At 59.5% G+C, this 26,569-nt stretch overlaps 9 protein-coding genes across 9 annotated transcripts; 3 read left to right on the top strand and 6 right to left on the bottom strand.

The window, feature by feature from the left end:
- Positions 1 to 743: 743 nt before the first annotated feature.
- Positions 744 to 3,024, bottom strand: EHS24_002729 (uncharacterized protein; the record flags this gene model as incomplete). Its single annotated transcript, XM_028618455.1, has 3 exons — positions 744 to 1,978; positions 2,086 to 2,421; positions 2,511 to 3,024. 3 exons carry the CDS (start codon positions 3,022 to 3,024, stop codon positions 744 to 746), a joined length of 2,085 nt encoding a protein of 694 aa, XP_028473411.1.
- A 2,083-nt stretch (positions 3,025 to 5,107) lies between these two features.
- Positions 5,108 to 7,671, top strand: SIR2 (NAD-dependent histone deacetylase sir2; the record flags this gene model as incomplete). The annotated part of the gene is made up of 9 exons (XM_028618454.1): positions 5,108 to 5,459; positions 5,626 to 5,780; positions 5,863 to 6,179; positions 6,245 to 6,329; positions 6,369 to 6,713; positions 6,773 to 6,905; positions 6,964 to 7,031; positions 7,094 to 7,239; positions 7,338 to 7,671. The coding sequence occupies 9 exons, from the start codon at positions 5,108 to 5,110 to the stop codon at positions 7,669 to 7,671; spliced, it is 1,935 nt and encodes a 644-aa protein (XP_028473410.1).
- Positions 7,672 to 8,822: 1,151 nt separating this feature from the next.
- On the bottom strand, positions 8,823 to 10,071 carry EHS24_002727 (uncharacterized protein; the record flags this gene model as incomplete). Its single annotated transcript, XM_028618453.1, has 5 exons — positions 8,823 to 8,923; positions 9,209 to 9,295; positions 9,470 to 9,559; positions 9,815 to 9,923; positions 9,982 to 10,071. The coding sequence occupies 5 exons, from the start codon at positions 10,069 to 10,071 to the stop codon at positions 8,823 to 8,825; spliced, it is 477 nt and encodes a 158-aa protein (XP_028473409.1).
- A 4,040-nt stretch (positions 10,072 to 14,111) lies between these two features.
- On the bottom strand, positions 14,112 to 15,444 carry EHS24_002726 (uncharacterized protein; the record flags this gene model as incomplete). Its single annotated transcript, XM_028618452.1, has 4 exons — positions 14,112 to 14,219; positions 14,280 to 14,389; positions 14,446 to 14,544; positions 14,718 to 15,444. The coding sequence occupies 4 exons, from the start codon at positions 15,442 to 15,444 to the stop codon at positions 14,112 to 14,114; spliced, it is 1,044 nt and encodes a 347-aa protein (XP_028473408.1).
- Positions 15,445 to 15,885: 441 nt separating this feature from the next.
- Positions 15,886 to 16,567, top strand: EHS24_002725 (uncharacterized protein; the record flags this gene model as incomplete). The annotated part of the gene is made up of 3 exons (XM_028618451.1): positions 15,886 to 16,195; positions 16,268 to 16,484; positions 16,540 to 16,567. 3 exons carry the CDS (start codon positions 15,886 to 15,888, stop codon positions 16,565 to 16,567), a joined length of 555 nt encoding a protein of 184 aa, XP_028473407.1.
- Positions 16,568 to 16,991: 424 nt separating this feature from the next.
- On the bottom strand, positions 16,992 to 18,020 carry EHS24_002724 (uncharacterized protein; the record flags this gene model as incomplete). The annotated part of the gene is made up of 6 exons (XM_028618450.1): positions 16,992 to 17,038; positions 17,087 to 17,286; positions 17,369 to 17,406; positions 17,462 to 17,535; positions 17,585 to 17,622; positions 17,986 to 18,020. 6 exons carry the CDS (start codon positions 18,018 to 18,020, stop codon positions 16,992 to 16,994), a joined length of 432 nt encoding a protein of 143 aa, XP_028473406.1.
- Positions 18,021 to 18,902: 882 nt separating this feature from the next.
- EHS24_002723 (uncharacterized protein) lies at positions 18,903 to 19,750 on the bottom strand (the record flags this gene model as incomplete). The annotated part of the gene is made up of 2 exons (XM_028618449.1): positions 18,903 to 19,093; positions 19,159 to 19,750. The coding sequence occupies 2 exons, from the start codon at positions 19,748 to 19,750 to the stop codon at positions 18,903 to 18,905; spliced, it is 783 nt and encodes a 260-aa protein (XP_028473405.1).
- A 1,025-nt stretch (positions 19,751 to 20,775) lies between these two features.
- Positions 20,776 to 21,706, top strand: EHS24_002722 (uncharacterized protein; the record flags this gene model as incomplete). The annotated part of the gene is made up of 3 exons (XM_028618448.1): positions 20,776 to 20,829; positions 21,225 to 21,545; positions 21,605 to 21,706. 3 exons carry the CDS (start codon positions 20,776 to 20,778, stop codon positions 21,704 to 21,706), a joined length of 477 nt encoding a protein of 158 aa, XP_028473404.1.
- A 1,655-nt stretch (positions 21,707 to 23,361) lies between these two features.
- On the bottom strand, positions 23,362 to 26,388 carry EHS24_002721 (uncharacterized protein; the record flags this gene model as incomplete). Its single annotated transcript, XM_028618447.1, has 6 exons — positions 23,362 to 24,196; positions 24,237 to 25,900; positions 25,955 to 25,985; positions 26,067 to 26,201; positions 26,259 to 26,280; positions 26,337 to 26,388. 6 exons carry the CDS (start codon positions 26,386 to 26,388, stop codon positions 23,362 to 23,364), a joined length of 2,739 nt encoding a protein of 912 aa, XP_028473403.1.
- Positions 26,389 to 26,569: the final 181 nt, after the last annotated feature.

Raw genomic sequence — 26,569 nt, 5'->3', positions numbered from 1 at the left:
GACAGTGGGCAAGGAGGGGTCATGTCAGCCACACCACCGGCCACCGCGCGTCCAGAGTGGCGGCATGTGGGCATGTCAGCATAGAGGCACGCGTAGACGGTCACGCGCCCACGAAACGATAACGAGGTATACCATACCACATTCCACTGCTGTTTGCCCACCACGGATTCTTCCTATTTTTGCTTCCTCCCTCCCTCCCCCCTCTCTCCCAATCACATCCTATCATCTAGAGTTCATTCGATCGGAGAGGCACCGCACCACGCCATTAGAGAAGAACCGGACTTGGAGGGCTGGGAATTATCATTTTCACGCATGGAGACGTCGAGGAGGGGACAACGGTTGTATTTGCGCTACTTCAATGCAAGGTTTTTTTCATGACAAGAACAACTAGAGTGCGTGTGGTGTGTTGTAGTGGAAGTTGTAGTGGTGGGTTTGGGACGGGACAAGGAGGCCCCAGTGATACAAAAAACGGCCTTTTGGGAGTTGTTACACAGTGGGAGGGAGGATGGGAACACGTGAATCCTCGCGAGAACAGATAACCAGGGGGGGGCTGTACACTCATGAAAAGCTGTGGGGGTTGTGGCGGTGATGGTGCAGTGTGGCAGACAGGTGGTGGTCGTGTGTGGTGGGAAATGAGGATTGGCGGGGGGCTGTGGCGGTGTGGGGTTTAAAATTGTTCAATGTAGGTGTAGGTGCTTGGGGGTACAAGTCAACAGTCGAGGTGGTGAGCGTGGCGAGTCACTTTAATACATGCGCAAGGCATCGTTGGGGTCGTCGATGGTGTCGATGGTGTCGATGGGCATGTCGAAGAATGAATGCGAATGCGAATGCTGGGGGTTGGGGCTGGGGTTGGTGATCATGTGCGTGGCGGGGTCCGCCTTTGGCTGATACCCATAGCTGTACGGCGCTGGGTAGGTGGGCTTGGCATTGACGCCGACGGTGGGGTCCAAGTCGACGCCGAGACCATAGTTGTAGAGCCACGAGTCGTCGTTGGAAGGCCATGGAGTGGGGCCGGCAGTAGGCACGGCCCACTCGTGACTAGCGGGGCTGGGCGCCAAGTATGCGGGCGAAGTGGGCTGGAGACTGGAGCGTTCGGGGAAGAGCGTGTCGTCCACTGCGGTGTGCGCGAACGAGGGAGGGTCATACTCTGGCTCAAGAGGCATGATGACCGGCGCTCCACCAGAAGGCGACGACTCGCCGACCATGTCGACATCGGGTGCGTCTTGGGGTTGTTGCTCGGGCGGAGCGGAGAGGGGACGCGACCAGTTGACCCTGTCGAGGGTAGAGGTCAAATCATATCGATGCGGCGGATCGGCCGATCCGACCCTGTCATCAAGGTGGTGGCCGCAGTTGGGGTTCTGCGGCGGGTTGCCCGTGAAATTGCTGTCCACCCAGTCACTGAGCGCGGCGATAAAGTCGTGGGGGGGTTGATGCAATGTCCGCGTCCCGGCGGCCTCATCGGCGCCAGTACGTGGCGATGCAAGCGGGGACTCGTTGATCGCAATGTTGGCCCAGTTTCCTGTCCGAGTGGCAGTGGCAGTGACATTGGCATTGGTATTGGCGGCCCGGTTTGCAGCTGCACTGGCCATTTTTGCTGCCAACATGGCAGTCGTAGTAGCCGCGTCGACAGTCGTGGGCATTCCCACAGTCGGCCACTGGTTGAGTGGCGGCTGAGGCGTTGGCGCGGTGGCGTCCTGAAGGGCCCAGTGCCAGTTGGTTGGAACCGAGTGCCCGGGAATGAACGGCTGGGCAGGCTGGGGCTGGTCGCCGCGCCCAGCGGTTAACAGAGTCGCCAGATCAAACCTGATAACAGGCGCGGGTTGAGATGGTTGCGGCGCAGGGCGTTGCGCGGCTGGTGTAACGTTGCTGGACGGTGTCGCCGCGGGGGCAATGTAGGTCGGGCCGTCCATGATAGGCGGGCCGTTGAGCGACAGACCGAGGAAACGCAGTTCGTCAAACGATGCGGCGCCAGGTGCGGCTGCGCGGCGTCAGCCTGCGGTACACATTTCGGTCCGGCAAACAAAGGGAGGTTGCCAGGGCAAAAGGAAGAAGGAAAAAAATATAGGTTAGTTGCTTTGAACTCACTTGGGCTTGCATGCTGGGCTTGAGCTTTGACTTGGGCGAGCGCCGCCGCCACCTTTACAGGCTGGGATGCCACTCCGCGCGCAAAGATGCCACCTCGTGGCATCTGGACGGTGAGCCGTCCTGCTGCCCCTTGTACAGCGTTCGACTTGAAACGCTCAGCGAGGGCGAGCTCGGCGAGAGGGCTATTGTCGAGGACGAGCTTCTTGGGAGCCGAAGTGGGACGTGTGGCGGAGGGGAATGCAGGCGTCGTCGTCACATGCAGCAAACTTGAACGCAAGCCCATGGCGGATGCGCCGCCAGCGGCCACTCCATTCGCGATTCCGAGGGCGTCGGAAGCTGGGGGGAGGAGCAAGTCAGTCAGGTACAGACTATTGCCCCGTGGTCTAAGGGGCAGCAGGGGGGGGCTCTGGCCAAATCCAACTTACCTCCACCTTCCCTGGCCTCGTGCAACCTGGCTGCGCCGCCGCCGCCGTTGTGATGGTGGTGGTGGTGCTGCTGGTCGAGCATGTGGTGAGCGGTGCTACCGGCACCATCCTTCCGCCGGCTTGGATAGGGCGCGCAACGGGCGTCTGCAAGACGCTTTGCGTGCGGGCGAACAGCGTTTGCGGCAGCCGCGTCGAGGGCCAGCTTGGCAGCAAACACCTTTCGTGCCCGGTCACGTAGCTCCGTGTCGGCCAGGCGGCGTAGTTCGGTATCAGCCCGGGCTAACAATGCGGCCGCTGATGGGAGGACTGATGGTGCCCTGGCCGGATCGTAGTCGAGGTTCCAGTCTTCCTCGCGCAGGTGGTCGCCGCCGGTGCGAGAGCGCACAAAGTAGCTCATGCCTTTACGGGCATGCTCGAGCGCGTACGGACGGGTGGCCGACAGAAAGTGGGCGATGTGTCTGTTGGGCTCGGCAACCTGGGGTGGGATCGCCCTGATGGGCGGGTTGCTGCCCATAGCAGAGACGGCCTGGCGGAGGGGAGGGGGAGGTGGAGCTGGGTGGGCGTGGTATGCGTGATGACTGGAGAGGGGGGTGTGGTGGTGGGTGGGGAGGAGGCGAGGGGTGGAGAAGGGAGAGGGTTGATGGAGTTGGGCGGTGTGGGCAGAGCAAGAAATAAAAGAGGAGTGGAGTGATGGGGGGGTGAGAGTAAACGGTGGAGAGAGACAGAGAGAGAGAGCGAAGGTGAAGGTGGGGGGGTGTGAGGATGACGGGCGAAATGTAATGGGTGTGTGGGTGTGTGGTATGGGTGGGCAGGGGGCGCGGCGGGGGCAAGGCGGACGAGTGAGGAGCACACGCCGCAAATGGACGACACAATGAGCGAGACACGCGAGAGGATTATGTGCACTGGCCCGTAACTGGCGCTTATTTTGTTGTGCGTCTGTGGGTTTGTGTGTGTGTGAGGTGGTGCTGGTCGGGATGCAATTCTTTGTGTGGCCTGTCAGGCAGAACGAGGCAGCCTACGTTATCTAACCAACGCTCGCTCCCCCCCTCCTCCCACCCTCCGGGCCTGCGCGTGCGGAGAGGAGCATGCGCTTTCATGCGCTCAAATGAGCCGTGTCTACGCCACCAAACCCAGCACAACCTAAGGTGTGTCGTCTGGTCGGTCATTGCCCCTGTATTTGCCTCTTTTCCCGCCGTCGGTCGCTTGGCGCAGAATTGAAGCGTCGCAGCCTGCAGAGCCAGGTGTGTCCTACAGTTCCGTCTCTCTCTCGGTCTGGCCCGATCGACGGCATGGATGGAGGGGCACACCCACCAATCCACACTCGTTGTTCCGTCTCTCACTGTCTCTCTCTGTCGCTGTACCTCTGTACCTCTGCGCGTCTGCGGCCCCCGCTAATCCCTCAACATGCATCCGGGCAAGAGGGTCCGTGTATATACCACGCTCTCGTTGCGTCGGTCGCGGATACCTGGACGCATCACATACCGCCCACACTGGTACACTGGAGCAATCTGGCTTGTCCGGTGGACTTGGGCAAAAAGCCCACCTGTGCCCATGGGCACGGGGTCACAAAACGGGTGTCATTGGGTGTCATTGGGTGTCATGGTTCTGTTTTGGAGTCATCAGGAGGCCACAAGGCCCACAAGTGATGCAAAGTGACGCAGAATAGAAGAGAGGGTCCACATGATGGCATATGATGGCGCGCAGGTGGTGCGTGGCCATGCGTGGGGGGCGAGGCTGAAATATGCCGCGAACGGAACACATGACGCTTTGGGCACGGGGGTGGGTGGGGGGGGGGCGGTCTTGAGAGAGCCGACATCACGAGCAACGACGCATCCCACGGCTAGGCGATGGACAGGGCAATCAGGCCGACATCCGAGACTTGTTAAAGCGAAAGGGGCTGGCTCGACAGAGGTACAGAGACGCAAGACAAGGGTGCGCAAGAGAGATGGAGCCGAGTGAGAGAGAATTCAACCGAAGACGGCACTCTCTCTCTCTCACACACATACCCGCACATCCCAATCGTTTTAGACTTTGGGTTGGTGTAGGCTATTGGATTCCCCCATTCAAAGACACCGTGTGTGGTCCCTGGCTGGCCCATGTTGCCGTATCATCGCCCGTGGCCCGTGGAGGCTCCAGAGCCTGAACGTCGTCATTGCTCAGATCCAGTCACGTGTGTTCCGTGTTCACGCATCACGCAGACGAGTTCCACCGTCGGAATGACTCCAGCTTTGCGATACAAAACGCCTGCAACGCGCGATTTTGGAAACACGTACACCTCTTGCTGCGTATGAAGGCAGCCGTGGCAGTGGCCCAGTGTGCTTGACGCTCTGCAGAGATGACACAGAGCCAAACAAAAAGCACACACCCGGGTGCGTGTGGGTGCACGCTTATTACCGTTAGCGGCCCCTCGTGTAATGGATATAGAAAACGCTGTTTAGCGGCATTTGAATTCAAAGCTTGGACTATTTTGAAACGCCACCTGCACGTTTGGGATCTCTCTCCGTCTCCACACTCTCACGGATCACGTTGCCATCAACATTCTCCTTCCCACAACCGCCCCCTTGTTCTCGCTTTCTCCGGCCCATCTCCCGGCAACAATGAGCTCAACAGCCAACCATCACCAACAACAACCCGCGGCCGCACGCGCTGCTGACCTGTCGCTACCCACCGGTCCCGAGTCGGGACAGACATCATCGGCATCAGCATCGGCATCTGCATCCACCTCGGCATCTATATCCACCGCGGCATCCGCACTGGATCTTGCGCGCGGTGGCCATGGTGACAGCGCTTCCGGTACCGCCACCGCTGGGCTGCTGCACTCGTCATCGGACCGCGCTCATTCTCCCGAACTCGCGCCGGCCGAGACGTACCAGATGGACAGCGAGGCATACGACTCATCCGACGCCGAGAGCATGGCCGACTCGGAGTACGAGACCCTCGTCCAGGAAGGTATGTGTGTGTTGGTCTTCTTCGTTGTTGCGTTCACCCCCGTGTGTGGCTTCACATCGTCCCAGGGTGTTCCCTGTCACTCACGCCATATCTCTCTCACACACACACGCATCCCCCTTCTCATGGCAACATACCTGTGCACATGTTGTGGAACTAACACGAGCAGCCGACGCAGGGTACACCGAGGACGAGGCGGCGGCGTTTGTCGCACAACTCAAGGAGCAGGGACTGGTCAACTTTCTGCGTGAATACCTGGCACCCCAACCCGATGGGTCGGTGCAGAGCCTACGCAAGCTGCTCCTCGGCATGGGCATGGTACCGGTACGTTTTTTGAGACTGCCGGGATTCGCCCCTTGTTCCCACAGTTCACATATACACGTTGTGCTGACACGCACACTCACAGCCACGGAGTCTGCGTGAACCGGGCACACCGGACCTGCATCTCCTTGGCTTTGCAAAAGTGGCGCTGTCGCGCGTGTTGCGGCGCCGCGAGAAGCTGCCGCAGGAGAACACGGTCGACGATGCTGTCCGCCTGTTGTCAACTGCCAAGCGCATCATCGTCCTGAGTGGTGCTGGAATCTCGACGTCGTGTGGCATTCCCGACTTTCGCAGCTCGACAGGTCTCTACGCCCAGCTCCAGGCCGAGGGCAAGTACGAGCTCGACGACCCCCAGCAAATGTTTGACATCAGCTACTTTCGCGAGCACCCGGAAGTCTTCTAGTGTGTTTTCAGTCAAGCCACAATGACGACACGCCTCCCGCTGACACTTTGCTTGCTTTTTTCAGCTCCTTTGCAAAGCAGATCTACCCGTCCAACTTTGTGCCCAGCCCGTGCCATCGCTGGATCAAGTTGCTCGAGGACCGCGGTGTGGTAAGCCTGTGCCTGAATGCCTCGCGACTGACATTTTAGCTGTTGCGCAACTATACCCAAAACATTGACACGCTCGAGAGCCTTGCGGGCGTCACCAACGTGCTCCAGTGCCACGGATCATTCAGCACCGCGTCTTGCCTCCGCTGCAAAGACCGCATGCCCGGGTCCGTTATCGAGCCGTACATCATGTCCCAGCGTATCCCTTACTGCCCGAAATGCCGGCCGCAGCGCGACGCCGAGATTGCCGCCATCAAGGCATACCGCGCCCAGCGCCGGGCCAAGAGCAAGAGCAAGGGAAAAGCCAAGGCGACGTGGGACGACGACGAGACAGAGGACGACGACGACGATATCCCAGAATGGAGCGGCGAGCCCGGTATCATCAAGGTGGGGCGTTCATTTGTGCCGTACTGTGGCGCGCTTTGGCTGACACAACAAACGCACAGCCGGACATTACATTCTTTGGCCAGGCGCTCGACTCTGAATTTGACGAATGCCTGTTCCGGGATCGCGAGCAGGTCGACCTGCTCGTCATCATGGGCACGAGTCTCAAGGTCGCGCCCGTGAGCGAGGTGCTCTGTGAGTGGTGGTGCAAAGTGACATTTGCGCCGGCAAGCTAATTTCCTTTCCTCGCCAGCACATATACCCCACTCGGTCCCGCAGATCTTCATCAACCTCACCCCAGTCACACACGTCAAGCCTGATGTGAGCAGCTAGCCACCAGCCCACCCCCAACCCAACTCCTCCCCCACTGACCCCCGGCCCAGATCTGCCTGCTAGGCGACGCCGACTCGATCGTGACCGCCCTCTCGGACCGGCTGGGATGGTCCATCCCGCCACCTCCGCACGGTGACGCCGCACAAGTCCCCATCACACCCGATGACGCCGTGTGGATCAGTGGGGACGGCGATTGGTGAGTGCAGTGGGCGTGCAGTGCAGAGCTGTGCCATTTGTTTGGCGGTTGTTTTGCGGTTTGCAGCGTAGCGTATTCGTGGCTGACACGGTCCATAGGGCCCACTTACACATGCTGCGCTCGCAGGCCGAGCGCGCAGCCGCCGCGGACAAGGCGGAGACGGACAAGGCCAACGGGCTCGCGCCACTGCCGACGCTCGAGGTCAACGGCCTGCTCCGGCCATACACGCCCGCAGGGAGCGATTCGGGCAGCGACAGGCCCGCGAAACGGTCCAGGATGGGCAGCCCCGAGCCCGGCGAGGAGGCGAGTCGCAACGGCAGTGGCAGTGGCAGTGGAAGCGGTGGCAGGGGCCGCGAGCTCAGTCTCGTCACTGCCAGCCACTCGCCCTCGCCCTCGCCCTCGCCCGCGGCGGACGGTGGTGTGGCCGAATGAGGAAGGAGGACGCTGTAGATAATATTGTTTTTTACCTTTTTTTTTCTGAACCTTTTTTACAACAGAGGGCCCCTGTAGACAAACAGACAAACACACACATACACACACACCAACACCCACACGCACTTTTTGTCCCATTCCCGCACGCAACTTTATAGCTGTATATAAAAGAAAAAGGCCACCACCAGGAGAAACACGGCGGCGAGGTGCAGCGCGATGCATTGCAATTCCATGACATGACAACTATGAGCGGCGGGGCAGGGGGGGAGGGGACGTCGGGGGGACGGGGGGGACCGTTGGGGGCCTTGGGAAGGGGAGGAGGGGGAGCGGGGTATTAAGCGCATTGCCTGTGTGGCACTGGCTCTCGTTTCGTGTGTTCGGTTGCTCTTGTCCGTATTCCTCCTCGTCTTCTTCCTTCGCTTCCTTGCTTTCTTCCGGTCGTCTTTGTGTGCACACGTCGTGTGCACTCGGACCGGGGGGCCAGGAGGGACTCGGGACTCGCGCTTGTGGCGAGGGAGGGAGCCGCGGAGAACGGGGGAAATCAAGTGGTTGGGATCAGAAACCGTGGCGGTGGTGGGTGATGGGGCGTGTACAGACGGGGAAGGCGTGGGTGGGTGTGTTCGTGAGGGCCGGTATACAAAACACGTACAACGTACGATAGATCGATTCGATTCGATTCGAAGGCGTGGGCGGGGTACAGATCGACAGGGGGAGAGGAGGGGACGCCATGACGCCGATGGCGGTGGAGCGCGGGAGGGAGGGGGGATGTGTAGTGTGGGTAGCTTCGCGACGCTAAGCAGCGGGTGTTCGAGGTTTGAGATTCGAGACCTGCGGCCTGCGACAACACGCGCCGGCCCTGGAGGCTGGCACAATCTGCACGCTTTTGCTTCGGCGGCGCAGTGGTGGGTCTAGCCTCGGCGGCGGTGAGGTGGCGATGGCGGGGTGGAGGTGGTACGATAGCGAGCGGTGATCAGGCGAACTGGTGTGGGTAGCGTGGGCGTGGACGGGACGTGACAGAAGGTAGCGGGGAATTGATGAGAGAGGGAAACGGATCGATGGTCCAACAGAAGAGTATAGGCGATAGACATGTGTCGTGTGCTTCTCGGGCCCACGGCGTGTATCGTGGCGTCACCATGTGAGCGCCCTGCGCCTTACATGATCACGCAGCTGCACCCTCCGACGTCCTCCTCGCTATGCTGGTTGCGGTGCGTGGACGTCCGGGTTGAGATACGGTGGAGGCCCTTCTTTGCATCTGCAAAAAGAGTGGAGTGTCAGCAAATTGCCACTAGCGGGCCCAGGTACTCGTCTCCTGGCCTAACATGAGGCTGAGGGGGTGGCTCAGGACGATAGCAGATAGCAGTGCCAAATCGAGATAGGCGGCACCAGTGCAGGTGGGGGCGCGGGCGCCTGTGACGACATGACAAGACGGAAATCCCGCCCCACTTTGAATGCAGTCACACATGAATGCCTGAGACCCCCCTTGCCCTTTGGCCAGATCTCCCGGAGAGGGGCGGCAAGCGCCAGAATCATGACTCACCATCTTCGCCGCGGATCGAGAACGAGCGAACCGATAGATGGATCACGGTAGGCAGCGACGCTGTCATGGAGGCTGGGAGGTTGTTGCCTGCATCGTGGTCAGCAAGGAATCCCACCGGGGATCAGGCTGGATAACGTGAAACGCAGAGATGGGACGAAGCACACGATGTAGACACACGGGGGGGCACAGGGGGGTTGTCCCTCCGCACACCGTGACGATCTATGCTGTTCTCCGTGCTCCAGTTCCAGTCTCAATACGCACTGGTCAAGGTCGAGTCGTCGCTCAGCACGCGGCCGGCGTAGAGTACTCGCAGCCAGGAGGGGTTGGGCGGTTGTGCCGGTGATGTCCATTCTGCGCAACATGTCAGCGACGCTGCAAACACCGTCATCGGTCACTCGCGGCCACTCGGCGCGGGGAGGGGTTGGCGCTTGGGCGGTGTTGCGGCGAGTATGGGCTGCGCCTGTAGCAGCCATACACGGAGAATCACAGGGTCGAAGCATAAACGCCCACCGCCGCCGCCGGTGTATCGTTGCTCAGCGGCAACGGGAGAGAGCCCCCCCACATCAAGTGCGGGGGCCGTAGGAGAGGGGGGCCATTCACACTCACCAGAAGGCCACATGCTCCAAATCAACTCCTTCATGCGCCCGACAGTGGTCTCTGGCTCGAACGAGAAGGTGTGGTTCTGCCCCGAGATGATAAGAACGCGGACGTGAACCTGAGTCAATGTGAGCTGGTGCTTTCCTGAGCAGGGGTGTGTCAAGGTCGCAGCGTACCATGGGAGTGGGTTCTGGGGCAGGCGCAGCTGGCGGCGCTGGTGCAGAGGACGCCGCTGCGACTGGCGTCGAGGTGGCCGTCTGGGACATGGTGGCCGTTTGTTGTGAGGGCTCGGCCATTATGGGCGAGCACAAGGACAAGGGTGGTGGAGTGAAAGTGTGTGCGGGGGAGTGTTTATCGGCAAGGGGGAGGGGAGGCTGCCAGACGACGGGGTTGTGTGCTGGCTGTATGCAGTGAAGACGGGCGATGGTGTTGAGAAGGAAGAGGGAGAGTGGGCAATGCAGAGATATGGTCTTGGGACGACGATGAGTGCGGGGGAGGTGGGGGATAAACGGCGTGCCAAGAAGGCCGAGACTATGGGTGAAGATGAGTGCTGGCAACACTTTCTGGCCTCTGGGCGGCAAGACCGAGACGGAGTGTGTGCGCACAAGGAACAGAGGCGGCGGCGGCGGCAGGCGGCGGCGGCGGCGGGGCGGGCGGGCCAGAGAGGGCTCTAGGGTTTGGGATGGGCTCTCTCTCTATCGTGCAGTCTCGGGGGTCGTTGGGTCGTCGTCGTGGTCGTCGGTGTGTTTCTCACAGTCTTGTGACGAGAGCCAGAGAGACCCGGGGGGGGCAAGACAGTACAAAAGCAAGGTTGTACGCGGACAAGCCCGATGGTTGTTGGTACGGCAGGAAGGGAGGGAAGGTTGAAGAACAAGTGACGACAATGGATTTTATTATTATGCGGCGGGCGGAAAAGGGTCAAACGGGTGGTCGTCGCTGTTTTCTCCACTGTCCTTGCGTTGGGAGGCGTCGATCAAGGCTTTTGGGAGTGGGCGTTCAGCCGCGGTGATGCAGGGGGGGGACCACGCAGAGAGGGGGACAGAGAGAGCAAAGGTCTCGAGAGAGCAGCACGGCGAGGCTTTTGCAACGAGGCGTTCCAAGAGTAATAACGAAACAGACAGACATCTCTCACACCACGGCGCCCTCTGCTCTCCAAGGCGGTCCCCCCGGGGGTTCCGAGCCGACGCTACCGATCTACCGAATGACGAACGTACGCACATCCACATGCGCGCAAACGACACAACAACACCCACCCATGTGCGGCCACATCCGCTCCAAGCACCGTTGCAAGCGAGAAAATAGACCCACAGGACCCTTCATTCACAATCTCGGTCGAGGCACCACACCAATGCACCGCTCTCACACCCACACCACCCCACCCCCTTTCAATCGCATATCATCATCGTTCTAATACATGAAATGATTCAATTCGTGCGACATAGGTGGAGTGGTAACGATCCCGCTACCCCCCCCCCCCCTCGATCTTCCACAATGCACTCCTCCACAGCCTCTACCGTTTCTCCAAGCAGCAGCTGGTCCCAGCGTGCGGAATGCTGCGCAGCATTCGCCCTGTGTACTGTCTTGCCCCCACGCCCTGCCGCCCGGTGGCCTCCTCGACTCCCTACTCGTTCGAATCAACCTTTACGTAGTTGTCACTCATGTCAGATCGGTCCAACCAGCGCTCACACAAGCCACAAACGTGCAAGGCAGGGTCTCTGCTGTGTCGGACAATGATCCGTGATCTCTTGGGATCCATGGATATAAGATTCCAAAAGGCTGCCTCTCCTTCACCGCCGCACCGCCGTTCCTCGAAACCTCCACAGCGCATTGATCACATGCACAAACAAGACCCAAGGTGGTTCCAGCGTCGTGTGATCTCCCCCTCCCCCCCCCCCCCCCCCTCCCCCCCCAGGACAGAGAACTGCGTAGGCGACGCCGCGGCCATCGAGAAGCCACTGACTCAATGGCGGAGGGGCTGGGCAGGGATTACGTTGGCCCCGGCCTTTTCTTATTCTGTTGTCCAGCCGTGGGTGGCTGTTGCTTGTTCATACTTGGCCTCTTGACTTGGCCGCCTTGGCCCGTGACGTCGATTAATGGGTGCAGTGGGAGAGAGGGCTCTGGGGGCTTTCTTTGTGGAGAAAAAAGCGCCGAAGCATTTGATGCTCTGCCCAGCCATTGTGGTTGGACACTTTGGTACCATGAACTCGAGTCTGACGCACGGGTGTTGCAGGTACTGTCTGTACCCAAGACATAAACTTGCATGACGCAATGACGACAGGCTATCGCCCAACGGGCCGTGCAGCATTCCATCCGCCATAGGAGGGAGAGGATACAGGAGGCGGTGGCCGAAGCTCAGTGTCAGCTGCACATGTGGCTGAGCCAGCCATGTGAGAGCAGTGGCAGACCCACTGCGACGCCCTTGGATCTCGCTCGGTGAGCCACCAGTCGCCACGGTACGTTAGGTGGTTGATGAACAGGATACCAGCATACCCTCGTCCCCTCCTAGCTTTGCGTTCTCTCCCGAGGCCAGCGCAGCGCGCCGCGATACAAAGGGGTGCGTGGGGAAGACCGATAGCCGCCAAAAAAAGGACGAGGGGACGCTCCAGCGTTCCTTTGTTGTTTACACCAGGAACCGCCATGTCGGATAATAAAAGAGCATGGTGGTGACGTTGACGTTAAAGTTCGCTGTGGTTGGTGGAATACTCGTGTCGCTGTAGAGCGCCACCGGATGCAGATGCCGGTCGTGCTGTGCTTCTTGTTCTGCTTGTGGCAGATACTCGCCCGGGTCGGAGGCGAGAGAGACGTGGGTGTATGGCGTCGTTCGCGGGAGGACGGGGCCGACACGACGCACAGATACCAACAGTGGCATATGGACACTCAATAATCTCAACATAGGGTCACCACCACCAGCATCGTGGTGATGAGGACTCTATGCTCTACGCCTAACCCAGCAACGTTTGCTGAGACGATAGAGACGGAAAGTACGGTTTGTGAGTGGCCACGAATACGGGTTGCACCTGGGGTCCTGCCCTCCGTGGCCCTCGCTCACCGTCGTGTTAGACGACAATATGGCACATTAATGACTTCGTCAGTAATGGGGAAATGGAGGTTGGCGTCACAAGGACAGCCAGCAGGCCAGGCTGCTTTATTTTGCCTGACCGAGGGCAAGTATGTATTGTCCAGTTGCGTAACTGCAGATGAAGTGGCCCTTACGACGATTGTTGCACAGAATGCAGGATGCAGAGCCAGCTGAATGATCCTGGGTACGTGCGCCTCATGAGACAGTAGCGGAGTCTTGCAGACGCACGGGAATCTTGCAAGGGAGCTCATTAACAGTGGATGTTTATGGAAAACACGTACGGCGGCATCTCGCGACCGATTTTCAGCACTAGTTTGTTTTTTTTTCTGTTGGAGAACACAGTATCCCTCGGTGCCTGCAAACGAAGCAGCGGGATACTCGGTTTTCTTGGCGAATACCACAAGACGTGGAATCATGCAGTCAAGGTTGCGTAAGTGGTCCTGGAGATACATACACAACAACGCAGCTCGCAGTGCGGTGCATGCGTTGGCGGTTTCCTGCCACAAGGCAGCGTGAAACCTGCGTGTCCAGTTGTTGCTATTCTTGCAGAGCAAGCTTCTTGAGAGTGGGGTTCATGGAGAACGCAGTCTGCCGGCTTCCTGTAGACATTACTGTTCTCTGCCGAGTGGTCAAAGGCTGAACGAGTGCACGCTGGTTGCAAACGAGGCTGTGCCGAACGAGTGTCGCCACGACAACCCAGTATTGTTTTTCTTGCATCCCAGTCGAGTGCATTCCACTTTGCACCGGGTCACTCCTATCGCAGACTGTTGGATCGGATTCTACTCTGGAAAACCCGGTCAGCGATCACCTGCCCGGGTCAAGATATCAAAACCGCGTCTCATACCACATGGAGATGAAATATACCTTGTCACGCGCGTACTTGAACGCCTTTTCAAGAACACGGCAATAACAAAGAGCAGAGTCAACGTCAATTACGCAAGCGAACGTCAATTACACTACGTGCCGGGTCAATAGCGGCGACCACAACGTGAGTGAGCGCTGCAAGCGCGGCCATGAGCGCCCCGTCGGCAATCCCGTGTAGGCCTACCCAGCGACAAGAGATATTTGGGTACCATGTATTGGTTATGAGCGTAGAACGCAGATTAGCTCTGGCAGCGGTCTAAGTCTCTGGCTGTCAGCGAGTTACTTGAGCCCAACCCGCAACTCACAAGATGTACAACAAAACAAACACAAAGATGACGATCCTCACACGCGCGGGGGTAACGCTCACTCCTGCTCCCCGCCCTCAATCTTCCTGGGCTTATTTGAGAACGTCGGCGCCCACGGCGCCGATTTGAGAGTCAGGCTCGCGTGGCGGATGTGGTTGACCCATCCCTACGACGACGTCAGATTGCGCTGAACACGGGGTAGAGGTACAGGTAGCGCTGGACTCACGGGATACATTGCGCGTACCCAGAGCACGATCCTGTCCCCGTCTCGAGCGTTGCGGACGAGTGGGTGACCCGTGTCGAGGAATACTGTGTGCGCCTTGTGGTACTGACCGGCTAAAGGGCCGAGTCAGCAACGAGCTGGGGTACGACGTGAGGAGGAAGGGACGTACCAACGACGTTGTACTGGATGGTGCAACGTGACTCGGGCACCTCTTGGCCGTCACGGAGGAGGCTGAGCTCCATCCACGAGTAAGACTGGTTGTAGGTGCCTGTGGACCGTCGTCAGCTTGGGAAGAAGCTGGCACGGAGAGGATTGTTGACGGGGTACGGTTGGGTGGTACTCGTGGCGCGAGCGACGACCTAATCCAACCCATCACAACGCGCTGACCAACACAGGAGTGTATTCTTGCCGCGTGAAGTGTAAGAGACAGGACACACTCACCATATGCTGCTTGGTTATCAGACCAACCCTGGTCCCGCGAGAACGTCTCGACAGTGACCGAACGGAGCCAGTGCCTGCCGCGCTTGCTGGGACCGCTGCTGTACCCAGACGCATGTTCCGAAGGGTCATGAAGGCTGGAATGAGGACCGTCCTGTTGCTCGAGCTGTTGACCGGGGTCTTGTCGTGCGCCCCGCGTCATATTGCGGTGCGCGGTAGGCGCGTACTCGTAGTCGTACTCGCCGCCGACACTGGGTTCCTTCTTCTTCACCTTTTCTGCCGCACACCCTATAGGCGGAGAGACGAGATACCACACCTTTCCCGGGGCGTCGACCAGCCCACCACCCTCATGCTCGCCCTGCTCCATCTCCCTGCTCAACTCGTCGTCCTGCTCCATCCCCCACTCGAACCCTCGCCGTCCTCGCGGCGAGAGCCCGCTGGACGCGACAGAGAGGGCGCGTCTATTCTCGACCCTGCACTCCCCCCACACCTCGGCATCGTCGAGGATGCGATGCACGAGCTCGCGGGGCAGTTTGGTCGCGAGGAGGTTCTCGATTTCGATATCTGCAACGGCTTTGAGCCGGCGGCCTGCATCCTCGGGGTGCGTGTGGACGAACTGTTCCTGCGGCGGGGAGCGAAAGTACGAGGCTAGAGAAGGGAGACGACTGAAGGACGAGGTGGAGGCATTCAGGTCGTTTTGCGAGATGGGAGTTGAAAGGGACGAGCCCATGTTGAGAACATGGATGAAGTGGAAGACGGCAGATGAGACGAGCACGATGCGGACGTTGTGTGTGGTGGCAAAGAGTGGAGTGCCTGAGTGTTCATACATGTTTATCCGAAGCTGATCCATTCGCCTGCCAGAGCTACAAAGGGGTCAGTTTACAGACGCACGTCTCAAGCACCGACGAGCGCCGACAAGCACAACGCAAGTATTGTACGAGGGTAGCAGAGGTACATTGTCAAATGCACAGCGCATGAGGCCGAGTCGCAAGCATCGCTCTGACTCAGCCAACCACCCCGGGGCTGCTGACAACCAACCCGCCAGGGGGAGGTTCGGGCCACACGACCGAGACATCCGAAGCCGTCGTCATGACTCTTTTCTGTTGACAACTTTCACTCCACTTATATATCAGCAAAAACCACCCGGCCGCCCATGGCACACCACCATGCCATGAGCGCTTTAACACGACTACGACAAGCTCCCCGGGCTCTCATTCCTCTCGACTGGCCCGTCGCCGCTGGCTCGCGCTCCCGGCTGCGTTTACCAGCACGGTCAGTGGTCGTGCGCCCACTCTCGACGTCTTCGCCATGGCAGTATGACCTCGGCGCAAAGTATCGTGCACCCCGCCACCTGCCTGCGCCTCCACCTGCTGTGCACAACGAGCTGCCTGGTCCTCCCGCACCCAAAGCGCCCAGAGACAAGGCCGTGATGGTCCTGGGCGTGCGCGTGCCGCCCAAACCCATCCCACCAGGGGACGAAGGTATGTCTGTTGCCGCCGCGCATTCTCCCTGTTGCTGGCTGTAACTGTACTGTACTGACGCCTGGTCCTTAGACTGCTGCATGTCTGGCTGCGTCCACTGCGTGCTCACGATCTACGCCGAGGACGTGGAGGAGTACACCGTCTCGGTCCAGATGGCGCGCGACGCGCTGACCAAGGACGGCGTGCCGCGAGCCAAGTGGCCCGAGGCCGTGCTGGAGAGCGAGGAAGATGGAGAGGGCGGCAAGCCGGCCGCGCCTGCCGTCGACCCGACCATGGCTGCGTTCATGGCGTGAGTGCAAGTGAAAGCTGGGAGACATGCGCGCTGACGTGACGGCGTTCTTTAGGCTCGAGTCCAAGCTGCACAAGAAGTGAAAGGAGGAAACTTGCATCGATACACTACATTTATATCTACATTGCCCGCATGTCTTTGTCAAACTTGTCGTGTCGTGTTGTGTTGTCGTCGTGGGTGGTGGCATGGGTCGTCTGGGGTCGTCGGGGGGCTCGGGGCCCGTGTTGCGTTGGGCGTGGTTCCCACCTTCTTGTCAGCTGAAAGGTTCAAAGCAAGACCAGCTTACTGTTCATTGTTCTGTTCTGTTTTGTTCTGTTCTGTTCTGTTCTGTTCTGTTCTGTTCTGTTCCTGTCTTCTGACCGTCTTGTCTTCTAACCTTGGCTCATCTTGCCTGGTATTCGCCGGTGTTCGACGTGGCTTCTCAGCTGGTGGTCAGCTTGCTCATGCACATTTATTAGCTCACCACCAACACAAGCAGCCAAAGACGTGTCCTTGGCGCTGCCTTGCTCATGAGCTGTTACGAGCACCGAGCCCGCCCTGAGCGCCCTTCTCGTCTGTCATAGTCAGCTTCACTTCTACCCTTGACTTCTAGCTGGACTCACTCGCCGCCTCCTCCTTGAGCGCCGACAGGCATCCCCCGGCAACAGCAGCGCTGCGCTCCACCTCGTCGCTCACTTGGCTTGCCACCTCGGCAATGACGTCCTCCATCTCGGCACTGAGCAACGCGAGGTTATCGCATGCCTTGGCGATGATGGCATCTTGGGCCGCGAGGTCGGCGCGGAGCTTGGTGTAGCGTGCCTCGCTGGGAGTGGAGGTTGTCAGCTACGCGCTTCAGCGAGAATGGGAGCGGCAGGTGACGAGTCCACTGAAGGAAGGCCACTCACAGCTCGTCGCGTCCCGTCACGCCAACAGCGTGTGCATACTGGTCCACCTGGCTGTCAGTGGGTTATCCTGATGGTTGGGATTCGGTTACCCACGACCTTGGCAAGACCCGTCTCGGCGCGAGTGAGCAGCGCGTCCTTCTTCTTGTTGGCCTTGTCAGTGACGTGCTCTGAGTGCCGTGGTCAGTTCCGCTCGCTGCGGTTCAGCCTCGAGCGTACTGTTCGCCGCGGCGTAGGCGTCGGCAAAGGTCGCCTGGCTGCCGTAACGTCAGCACAAGCAGGTGTGTACCGGTGGGTGGGGATGAGATTGATTCGGGAGGGAGGGAGGGAGGGGGTTCCTCGGTATCCTTCGGCTACCAACGCCGACCCAGGCCCCATCAACCTCGCCGACCACCTGACCACCACCCCATCCACAGCCTCCATCCATTGCGCACGAGCTTGACACGAGCACGCTCGCGCACGAGCTTGAGCGGAGCTCCAGGTTCCGGTGGCGTGGGGGCGGACTATGCGGCGAACGAAGAAGCAGGCTAGCGATGGTGTGCTGACTGATCCGTTGCTGGTGGAAGCGAAACGAGCGTTGCGCCATGCTTCTGATCAGGCGGCTTTGGCGCGCCACTCACCTTTCGGGGAACGTGTCGGTGTGCCTGCTCGGCATGGGTGGCGAAGAGTGTGAGCGGGTGGATGGATGGATGGATGGTAGCTTGGGGAGGATGGATGAGGGAACGAGAGAGGGATGGATGCAGAAGAGAGGGAGGATTATGCATGTTGATCTGCAGAGGGAAGACGGCGAGGGAAGGTGGAGGACTGACACGCAGATGGGTGTGAACACGACACACTCTCACTCCACACGTCCGAAACCACTTCGTCGTCCGAAAGCACACTACGCCGCCCACTCGCTCATCGCATCATGGGGAGGTCCGTGCCGCCCAGTATCGTGTCATGGAGGGGCTCCACTGATCCCACTGATCCACTGATCACTGATGGCACCACCCCTCATCAACACCGTGTACGTGATCCATGCAATAATCCGTGATGACCCCCACATAGCCCACCACGGCGACGACCTGTCTTCGTAAAGACGACAGCGTTCGTAAAGACGACGCGATGGGACAATTGAGTCTCCGTCGTTCCGGACACTCGTGGGCTATTCCCACTCGTTGTATTATTCCTATTCCTCCCCTCTCCCTGCAGCACGCCAACGCGATGATGCCACCGCCGCGCACGCAAGCTGGTGCAGATTCGTACTCTGTCCATTACGAACGGTTTCGCGAGACATAGAATATCATGTCTCCTATAAGACGAGCCAACGGGTGGATGAACAACCTCTAGACAACTACTATCACAACTACTCCTCACCTCCCCCATCCTCCCTCTACTGTCATCCGCTCTTGTATATGGTTTCGTCAAGACTCTCCGGGGTCGAACCCGGTAGTAGCTTTACAACGACGACCGGTATAACTAGCTTTATACCTAGTCTCTCTCTCTCACTCTCTCTCGCTCTCCGGGGCGTTGTGTGGTTTATTTGCTTTGATTTCCTTTACTCGTCACGCTGTTTCCTCTTGCCGAGGGCAGCGATGGCAGCTTGCAGGCCGTCGGTGGTGGTAGCGGCGGCGGGGTTGGCGTTGCCGTTGCCCTGGCCGTTGACAATGACAAACTTGAGGAGGTTGTTCTCCTTCTCCAGCGAGGCCTTCTCAGCGGCGAGGGTGGCGACCTGGGCCTCGAGCTCCTCTGAAAGGGGGTTGTCAGCATACTGAAGAAAAAACGAGTACTGAATGATGCGTTGGTGGACTCACTGGCACGGTTCTCAAGAGCCTGCTCGCGCTCCTTCTTCTTTGCGCGGAAACGGGCCGAGGCCTCGGTGTTGCGCCTCCTCTTGTCCTCCTCAATCTCAGCGGGGGGAGCGCCGATCATCTTGAGACGCTTCGCACCGGTCACTCGGGGAGAGTCGTCGTCGTCGGCGGGGGTGTCGGCGGGAGTCGACACGGGGGCAGAGGGGAGGACGTCGGTGGGACGGACGGCCGAGGTCGACGCGAGAGGGGAAGCAAGGGCCGAGAGGTACGACGAGGGGATGGCAGTCTCGCCGGCAAAGGTAGCGAGGAAGGACTCGAGGGTGGTAGCGGTGCCGCTAGCGGGCTTGGCCTCGACGGTCTCCTCGACGACAGCAGGAGCAGCCTCGGGGGTCTCGACGGGCTTGCGCTCAGTCTGGGCCTGCTTGGACTCGAAAGCCTGAGGGGCAAGGCCAAAGTTGGAGAAGAGCTCGTCGGTGTTCAGGAACGACCAGAACTGCTCCTCCTGCTCAGCGTTGATGGCCGAGGAGGAGGGAGGCGAGCTCGACGAGGGCAGCGCGTTGAGCGTCTGCAGGTGGGCGGGCAGGTCGCTGTACATGGCGATGGGATGGGGTAAGAACGACGGAGTCGACTAGGAGTGGGGTGGGGATCAAGGCCGAAGGGGACAGAAGGGGGATTGGTTGTGTCGACTCGGAGCGTGTCGAACGGGTGTGTGTCGAACGAGGGTGGCGAGGTGTCGAACAGAGGAGGGGAGGGGGGTTCTCGCGCAGCGATGGGAGATGTCGCGGCTCTTTTGGAGTGTGTGTAGATGTAGTTTGTAGAGATGGAAGAGGAGGTGAGAAGGATGGGGGGGGGATGAGGTTTGGGACGGGGGAGAAAGGGAAATGAACGTGGGTTGCTGCGAGAGCGAGGGGGATGGACACCCCACCCCGGTTCCGCCTTGGTAGCGAGCGGACAGCTGTTGGCCGGCGATGCGGTTTTGCTTACACAGCGCCCGACGGGCCACAGCGGCGGGGGCAAGCGGGGGCGGGCGGGCCAAGGAGGGGGAACCACCGCGAGCGTCAAGTTTGCGCAGGCCGGTTCCTTTTTTTTTCCTCCTCGCTGGTATGGGCGCCCGTGTTTCCCTGCGCGGCCGTGCAGTCCGCCGAGCATTACGGCCTGGCGCGGTGAATGAGACAATAGCCCAGGCAGTGCTCGCAGTCATTATTGAAAAGTGGGGCCGTGTTTGGTTTTGTATTTGCCCCGGGATTTCTCGCAAACCGTCGCAAAGGCTCGGCCGGGCGAGTTTTGTATTCAAGAAGCGGGAAGAGGGGAAGGGGTTGGATCAGGGAAGGCACACACCATACAAGCGCGATTTCAAGGGCAAAGCACGCCATCCGGACACCAGATGACTCACTTTTGATCCCGCTTCCGGCTGTGGCGCCGGTCTTTTCGCGTTAACAACACTGGTAGGCCTGCAGAACCGACAGGCGCGCGGACAGGCGCAAACGCCCAAGTGCCACACCGGAAGTTGTATAACACCGCAAATTGAGGCTCGAGCAAACTTCGGAGATACAGAAACTGTATGCGTTCCCCCCCGATTGCAAGCTTGCGGCGGGCTGCCACGGACAGCTGCAACTGGGCATGCCAGGTGTGTCTACTCAACCATCAATCCAAAAGCAGGAAGTGGTCGCCATGGTGAGTAGCATCACAGGCAGCGGCATCGGCACGACTCGACTCGACACTGGCGACGGCGCACACGACGACGACGAGGTCCGAAGGAACGGGCACAGACGGCTGGACGGTTGTGTCTGTCGGGACAGACCGACAACGGGAGGACGCGGAGGAAGGATTGCGAGCAGGAGGATTGTCGCTGGATGGGGGGGTGAAGGAGGAGCCGTGGATGGGGAAGAGGGAGAACGAGCTGGCGAGCTCGTAGTGTTGGATCCGTCCCGTTCGCCTCTGTCGTCTCGCCGCCGTGCTCGTCCAAAACAAGCGTCGTCGTCTTCCTCGAATCCGTGTCGAAAGCCGCTGCCAAAGCCTTTGTGTTTCCCGTTTCTTGTGGACGTCCAGGAATCTAACGTTCTCTCCAGTCGCAGCAGCCCTCCACCTTCAAGCGTTTCGTCGAGGTCGGCCGTGTCGTTCTTGTCAACGACGGCCCCTCGGCCGGCAAGCTCGCCGTGATCGTCGAGATCATCGACCACAACCGCGCTCTCATTGAGGGCCCCGCCACCTCGGTCCCCCGCCAGGCCTTCCCCTACCGCCACCTCATCCTCACCCCCTACACCCTCGCCAAGCTCCCCCGCGCCGCCGGTTCGGGTGCCGTCAAGAAGGCTTTCGAGAAGTCGGGTGTCTCGGAGAAGTGGGAGGCTTCGGCCTGGGCCAAGAAGCTCGCCGCCCGCCAGGTTCGCAAGGTGAGTCAAACCGTTGCAGACCGATCCCGTCCGACGCCTTTTGCTAACGTTCCCTCCAGAACTCGACCGACTTCGACCGCTTCCAGGTCATGGTCGCCAAGAAGCAGCGCCGGGACGTCGTCCGCAAGGCTCACTTCAAGGAGCGCAAGGCCTCGGCCTAAGTTCTAAACTTCTAGAGCTTGGACGGGAGACTTGGTGTACGGGGTAGAAGACGCGGCGTTTGTAGAGCGTCGGTCTGATGACATGCTCATTCGCATCCACGGACATACACGAGAGAGCCACAGTACAGCACACCCAGGCGGTGATACTCACATTACTCACAGCAGTGTACCCGGTGGGGGGTTAATGCGGGTGACAAATGAGTGCAGATCACTAAGGGCTGTGATCGCGCGGAGAGTTTCGTCTCCCACGTTCCTTGTACTGAACGCCTAACGCACTGAGGGTGTCCAGACAACAAATACAAGCCCCGTCTACTTTCCAGGTCGCCTTGCCTGGCTGCTGCTCCATGCGTCGCTCAACGTGTCTTGGCGTCGGGTCGATGGTGACATCGGCTCACCCTGCGCCCATCCACCAGCCAAATGACCGTGCAATGTAGGCACGGCCACCTCCAGGTCCAGGTCTCCACCATCACTATCACCACCCCTCTCACCCACCCGCACTGGTCCCACTGGGGAATACCTCGCGACGTCGACCCAACAGTACGCGTATGCCATTGCTGCATGTTTGTCGCCGTCGGCCCTTGGACTGGAGGCAGCTGCCGAGGGTATGCGTGCGTTGTGTTGCCCAGGTTTCGCCGACGATCGTCCGAGTCCAGCGGCCCGCGACACGGCGCCATAGAGATGGGCGGGCTCGGGTCAGGACCGATGGGTATCCCAGACCTCAGGTCCCAGCGTACGATGTGGAGAATGCGTTTGCGTTTGCGTTTGTGTCCCGCCCATCGTCGTTGGCATGTCATGGCCAGCCAAACCAGGCTGTTGGACCTCTGGCCCCCGGCGTATAGACACCCAAGCCACAGACAGACGGCGGGGCCCTGGTACTGTGTCCTGTTCCACTCCGCTCAGCTTGCGACCCGAGGCCGGGCCCAGAACACATAAAGCACACGAAGCACCGCACAGTTGTTGTATGTACAGTACAGTACGGCCTGGACGTGTCGGCAGCCCTCTGGCCTCTGGCCTCTGGGACATGACAGTCCCAGGCGCAGGCAGGCGACATTTGCAACCCCCATAGGGACATGAACTGGTATTCCCTGCGTGATGATATCCCTGCCCGTGCCCAGACCTACCCCGCCTTCCCTCTCCACAACAACACCCGTCTACCTTGGATACTTGCTGCACACTCAAACACCCCATCGCATCTCACGTCGACAACCGGTGTGCGACTGCCACACGACGGCGCGGGGTGCCGTTTCCCGCTTCCCCCCAGCCCCACACTCACCCGTTCACCGCAACGTGCAGCCCAGATACAGTAGTCATCACCAGGCAACGAAAGTGTCCGTGATTCATATACAGAGCAAGATCGTTACAATGACCCCTCTGGCCGATGCTAGCTACATACAGAGTACGTTTTTTCTCCCGAAGAAAAAAAGGCAAAAAAAAAAAGAGAAGAACAAAAACATGCAGGGGTGTGCTCCCCCTTGTGGGACCGTAGTGTGGTCGGTGCGTCCAAGGGAGAGGTGGGGAAGGTGGGAGGGAGGTGGTCCAATGCGTTGAGACACATTGTCAATGCGGGAGAAGGCGAAAGGACAAGAATGGAGAGGTACGTGTAGGAGCGCGAGAAACTGTCCCAGTCACTAGATCGATGCTGTCCCCATGCTCTTCTATGTCATGGTCAGAGCGTTATTATGGACGTTCTGGGCCATGCTCATTTGGCTGGCCATGTCGGCAAACGACGCCGCAGGCATGGCAGGCATGGGGAGGGGGAACAGGAACGTCTCGAGGTGCGGGGGCATGGCCATGTCGGCGGCGTTTTCGTCGCCCGCAGCAAAGGCGGCGCGCTTGAGCTCGGCGACGGCCTTGGCCTGTGTTCCTGCCAGGTGCATGGTCATGCCGATCCGCGCCATTTCCTCGATGATGACGTCGGCCTCGCGACCGACGTTGACGGCCGTGGCGTGGTCGCCGAGTTTGGACAGACGGTGAATCTCCTTGACGAGGACCTTGGCGATGACACTCCACACCAGCACGACGAACGCGTCCACGTCCGTAAAGGGGATGGGGGGCATGGCACGGAACAACAGCACGCTCTGGCGGGCCGCCTCGAGCGCGTCCTGGTTCTCGACGCCGATCGAGTTGATGTCGTGCAGCATCATGCGGACAGCACAGATGAGGTGGTGCAGCATGAGGGTGTGGTTGGTGATCTCGGGCTCGGGGGCGCCATCTTCCTGAGCACGCTGCTTGCGGAGCACAGGGAAGATTCCCTCTTCGCCAAGCGCAGTGACCAGCTGCTCCACAGCCAAGCGACACTCTTGGTAGTCTTTGGGGTTGCGGTATCTTGGCTGGTTGAGAATCTCGGGCGGCGGCTGCAGGCTTGGGTTGCGGTGGAGGTTGAGCGTGTAGTTGTCCCACGCGACCGAGTATGGCGAGCCAGGCGCTGCATCGCGGAAGGAGAGCTTGGCGGAACGTTCAAGAATGGCGACGCACTTGATCCATTTGGTGCTACCACAGTTAGTGTTTGTTCATGTTCAGACCAGCTCACTAATTGTTGTCGTTTTCACCCGCGCCGCCGCCGTTACCCGTGTACAGGTCGCGGACAGTCACGTCATCACGCTCAGACACACTTCCCGATGCAATGTCGGCGAGGGGCCTGCCAAACGGCGTTGTAATATCCTCGTCGCTGATTCCGGATGGGTATCCAGTGGCGAGGGCACCACAGCGGTCAATCGCAAACACTGACCAGAAGGCGTGGATGCGCTCTCCCAACTCGACGGCATCTTCTGGTGGAGGCAATAGGAAGATGCGGTTGCGCAAGAAGGGGTTGTTTGGCTGCTCGGGCTTGTGGACGCACGACTTGATGCGATGGAGGCCGCATGACAGCACAAGGCGTACGGCCAGACCGGCTAGACACCAGCCCTCGTGGTGACGTCCTGACGAGTGCGAGTAGGCTGCCAAGAGCATCGCAGCTCGAACAGCGTCGATAAGACGGTCAACGGTGGAAGTAGACGTGTCGAGGTGCTTGCATCCCTGTTCGAAGAAGTTTTGCTCCTGCTCAGACATGGACGGGCTGTTGGATATGCGTGTTGCCCAGAGATACATGGCGTTGAGCAGGGCAAGTGATGGTCGACGACGATCTGAAAAGGTCATGCGGTACTGGAAGCGGGGAACGCTCATCTCGAAGAAGAGGGTCGTGTGTGCCAGGAAACAGTCCAGGAGGAGTGAGCGTGCCGCATCCTTCAGGCCGTCGAACTCCATGCGCATGCGTCTTATCGATCCTGGCGATGTTGGCCGCATGGGGACGGTGGCTGCTCGAGTGGTGGACACCTTCTTTCGTCGCTTGAGTTGCTCCTCTTCCTTGACGGAGCTCGCGTTGGGGCTGAAGAGGAACTCGCCGAGGCGTTCCGTCAGTCCGTCAACAACATTGGCGTCTGCGACATAGTGCAGAGCCGCGGTCTGCTGGTACATTCTGGACGGGAACGGCCGCGACGTGGTGGTCGTCGACGACGTCGGGGTGTCTGGGTTGGAACCGCCGGAGATTGCGGATCCTGACTGTTGCTTGAGCACGTCGTCTGGTGTCGACGGGTCCGACGGAAGACCGTTGACAGACGCCGATGGCATGCTGGCATCTGTGTATGGCGCACTGTAAGACGACGGTTCGGCGTACATGTCCATATACGACGCCGAGGACATGGTATTCGGGTCATACGCCTGAGAACCCGGCATGCTCTGGGGTGCTGGCATCCACTGTGTCGATTGTTGCTGGTCTGGAAACGTGCTGAATCCAGAACCTGTCTGGGGCACATATGGCGGCATGCCAATGATGGGTTGCACATTGACAGACGTATCCACAAACGGCGACGGCTGGGTGAACTCGAACGTCGAGCCTTGGTACGAGATACCGTCCGGCGAGAGCTGGCTGGCCGCCAGGAAACTGGAGTCGACCATGTTGCTGTCCTGGAACATGTCGTACGAGACAGGCATTGTCCCCGCGTACATGTTGCTTATGGCGTTGTACTCGACGGTGCTTGGGAGAGACTCTTGCTGGGGCTGTGCCTGCGCCGCGATGCCCGCGTCATACTGGGCCCGGGACGCATTGTTCGAACCGCCAGAGGCCTGCTTCTTTTGCTCTTTGACGGGTGGGCCGTATTCACACACTTTGGTATACTTTTGACAGTTTGTGCATGATGGTCGGTCTCCGGAACAGCGCTAGCATGTGTGTCAGTACACAGACACCGTTACAGTAGGAGGCACATTACTTACCAGCTTGCGACGACGACAAAAGGTACAAGCCCTGCGGGGTAACAGTCAGTCACTCAGAACTCGCTTGTGCAAAAAGCACACACGGAAAGAACAAGGGGGGAGGAACACTCACATGCCACGCTTCAGTCCATAATGCGGAAAGTGGGAAACGTCGACTTTACTCGGTCCGGTCGTGATGCTGGTTGTTGCTGTACCGTTCTCACCATGGCCGTCCCGGCCGTTGCCAGAGGACGAGCTGGTGGCCGCACTGGGAGTTTTGTTCAGTACACCTGGGCCTGAAGTGGTGGTTTAGGCGTGTGCTCACTCGTTGGATGAACGTCCACCTGCTGTGTGTGTGTGTTAGCTGGGTGAAACTTGGGCTGGGATGGTACGGCACACATACCTGTGTTCATTCCTTGACTGGCGCCGGCACCCGTCTCGACCTGATGGTTCATCGCGTCAAGACCGGCCGACGTCGCGAGTGCTGGTGTGCGATAATTATACGGAGTCGTTATGGTTTATGGGCTGTAGGGTAAAGGATGCGTTTGGCACGAGGGACGTTGTGACGAGGAAGTGTCGACAACGGCGTTGATGGGAGAGGAAGGTTGTGAAGACGGCGTTGGGATGGGGGGGGTG

The sequence above is a fragment of the Apiotrichum porosum genome (assembly GCF_003942205.1).
Source record: "Apiotrichum porosum strain DSM 27194 chromosome Unknown scaffold_13, whole genome shotgun sequence".
In the NCBI taxonomy this organism is placed as follows: Eukaryota; Fungi; Basidiomycota; class Tremellomycetes; order Trichosporonales; family Trichosporonaceae; genus Apiotrichum; species Apiotrichum porosum.
Note: the sequence above shows the minus strand (reverse complement) of the source record. Positions and strands in the feature narration are given on the sequence as shown.